Raw genomic sequence first — 3,213 nt, 5'->3', positions numbered from 1 at the left:
TGTCGCGTCGCATCCAGTGTACACAGTGTCACTGGTTATAATGGTTTCTACTGTATTTTGCCGCTCGCGTCCGGTGTAGACACGCGTTTAATTTATTTGGTGAAGGAGGAAAGCCTGTGTGTGTCCTATGCCTTTGCGGACAGCATGAAACCCACAAAAAATAAATAAATAACAGCGAGAGAATAATAATAATAACAGTTATTCTCTCTATGCTATTTTCAATGTTTCAAGTGATGCATGTGTTTTTTCCCTGTAGGTTTTTTTAATTAAAAAAGAATTAATTTTTCATAATGTTTAGGGGGTGGGCAGATTTTTTTTTTTATAGGTTTAAAGGGGGGCTTGACCAAAAAAGTTTGAGAACCACTGGTTTAAAGTTAACAGACAGTGTTTAAAAAGTGCAGTGCACATGTTTACATATGTTTATTACATGGACTTTGAATTGCCTAAAGTAGTGTGGTAAAGCAACAGACTTGTTTTTATATTTCTGCAATCTGCTTTCGTTTGTGTGATTTGTTACTGACTTTCATATTAATGTTTACACCAGGCTTATTTAAACATAATTATCATGCTTACAATGTTGGAAGTTCAACAAATCAGTCAATGTACTGTGATTGTAGTTGTTAAATAAAAATGTCATTCATATCAATTCATGCATCACCTAATTTCATCGTAACATATAGGCCAGGCCAACAGAAAAGAACATTTATGTTTAATCTATGTAATATTGTGTTGGTCATACTATACAATGATTTATAGCTTGTCTTTGTTGAATAATACAGAACATAAAGAGCCTTAAAAAATAATAGCATATTAAATCGCAATCGCAATTACATTATTTTCCAAAATCGTTTAGCCCTAGTGTGTGTGTGTGTGTGTGTGTGTGCACAAGAATGTGATTAAAGGTCTGCAGTTGAGTGGATTGCAAAAAAAGAAAGCAAAAAAACTCGCAAAATTTTGTTCAGTTTCAGCCACTATAGGGAGTATGCAAATATGGAAACGAAGATGTTTTGTCTATCCTTTGATTGTTGAATGTTATAAATATTTTATGGACTTGTGAATGTATGTTAGCCATGTGTACCTGTCATCTTGCAAATTGACTTCCCAAGGTATTTGGATTCCGTTTTTGTTGCTTGTCTTGTGAATCCAAATAAAAGAATAAAATGTGTGTGTGTGAGTGAGTGAGTGGTTGAGATCTCAGTTTGAGCTTGTGGAGATTCGGTCATCTCACATGAGAAGTGTTGCTAGGAGACCGATCACATCCCACCTGTGTGTGTGTGTGAGTGTGTGTGTGTGTGTGTGTGTGAGTGTGAGTGTGAGTGTGTGTGTGTGTGTGTCATAATCCAGCTGCTGCGTGTCATCTTGCTGAACTCCACTGTCACACTCATCATGTCACTGCTAGTTAGGGGACTGATTTAACCGGCTGATGTTGATCCTGACAGCACAAAAGCTCTGTTCACCAAGGCTGCATTTATTTGATCAAAAAGAAATTGTACAGCGATATTGTGAAATATTATTAGAGTTTAAAACAGCTGTTTTCAATGTGGATCTCTGTTAAACTGTAATTTATTTCTGTGATGTGCAGCTGAATTTTCAGCATCATTACTCCAGTCTTCAGTGTCACATGATCTTCAGAAATCATTCTAATATGCTGATTTGCTGCTCAAGAAACATTTCTCTATGTTTATATTATCAATGTTGAAAACAGTTGTGCTGCACAATATTTTTGTGGAAACCGTGATACATTTTATTTTTCAGGATTTACAGATGAATAGAAAGTTTAGAAGAACAGCACTTATTTGAAATAGAAATCTAATATAACATTATAAATGTCTTTACTGCTACTTTTGACCAATTTAATGCATCCTTGAGCAATAAAATTAATTATTTCTATTATATTGCGGTTTCCACAAAATGTTAAAAACATGAATAAATCTTAATTATGCTTTTGACCAGTAATGTACAGGATGTAGTTTACTGATTTAAATGAGTCTAAACTGGATCTTTGTTCATGAGAATCTGCAGCTGCCGTTTCCGTTTCAGGATGATTCTGATATCTGTGGTTTTGATGAAGGAAATGTAGCTTAATGTATGTTTGTGTGATTTTGTTCCTCAGGGAATGTCTGAAGATCTCCTGTAGTTCAAGATCGCCGCGGCCGTCCAGCCCAGAGCCATGAGCCACACGTCCTGCTGCGTCCTGCTGAGCGTCTCGCTCGCGCTCTCCTGCCGCCGTGAGTATCAGCGACCTCTATCAGTCCATCAGTCACGATCACAGCCAGACTGTATCTGAGCAAACTTCAGCTTCAGTCACTGTGATCACAAACACAAAAGTAAACGATTATTGTGCCACTTCTGATTTACAGTGATTCTTTATTGAATTTATTTTTAGTTGTTTTTCAGTTGAATTATATTTAAAGTTCAATGAAATCCACTGTTAAAATTTCTAAAAGTTTTTTTTAAAGGGGTGGTTCATTACGATTTCACTATTTTTACGTTAGTTAGTGTGTAATGTTGCTGTTTGAGCATAAACAATATCTGCAAAGTTACAAAGCTGAAAGTTCAATGCAAACGGAGATAACTGGCAGTTTAATGCCTACAAAAATGGCTGGTAGGGACTACGACTAGTTACTTCCCGGGTTCGTGACGTCACAAACCCAGATAAACCCCGCCCTCGGGAAAGGCAGCAAAGGGGGCGGGGCCATGCTGCGCTGCTTTAGAGAAGAGGAAGAGAAAACTAGAGGTGCACGTAAAAAATTTCTCATTCAGCTCAGCTCCAAAAATGAACTGTTACAATTATACACTTATTTTCACATAGCTATGAGAAGCATTAAACATGGACGTGCGTGCAGTTGCCATACTGTATTAAAGCTTTAATCAGGATAAAACCGTATATTAAAAGCTAACATAAGCAGTAGCATTTACAACAGTGTATCTAAAAGTATGAGACAACAACAAACAAAAACATAGGCCTACCATTAAAAGCCGTGCTTGCACAGGTTCTGCACGATCCTCTTCAATAATATCCTCTGCTTCTCAATCGGGCTCAAACTGATAAGCGATATTAACATGCAGTTGTTTAAATACAACCGGAGCACATGCCGCTGAGGTGACGCGTGCTAGAGGCGGTTTAGCCAATCACAACACACTGGGCTAGCTAACCAATCAGAGCCCATCACCTATTTCTGAGAGAGGGGCTTCATAAAAGAAGGAAATGAT

The 3,213-nt window shown here is 37.4% G+C and overlaps 1 protein-coding gene across 1 annotated transcript in view; it reads left to right on the top strand.

The window, feature by feature from the left end:
* Positions 1–3,213, top strand: part of LOC107706851 (contactin-1a-like) — an 87,982-nt gene that overhangs the window by 41,090 nt on the left and 43,679 nt on the right. The window contains exon 2 of the mRNA XM_016510688.1: positions 2,114–2,228. Within this exon, the coding sequence (XP_016366174.1) occupies positions 2,171–2,228 (58 nt within the window). The 5' untranslated portion in view covers positions 2,114–2,170. The remainder of the gene's footprint in view (positions 1–2,113; positions 2,229–3,213) is intronic.

The sequence above is a fragment of the Sinocyclocheilus rhinocerous genome, unplaced genomic scaffold (assembly GCF_001515625.1).
Source record: "Sinocyclocheilus rhinocerous isolate Xijiao unplaced genomic scaffold, SAMN03320098_v1.1 scaffold2460, whole genome shotgun sequence".
Classification (NCBI taxonomy): Eukaryota; Metazoa; Chordata; class Actinopteri; order Cypriniformes; family Cyprinidae; genus Sinocyclocheilus; species Sinocyclocheilus rhinocerous.
This window is presented reverse-complemented; position numbering and strand designations above follow the sequence as displayed.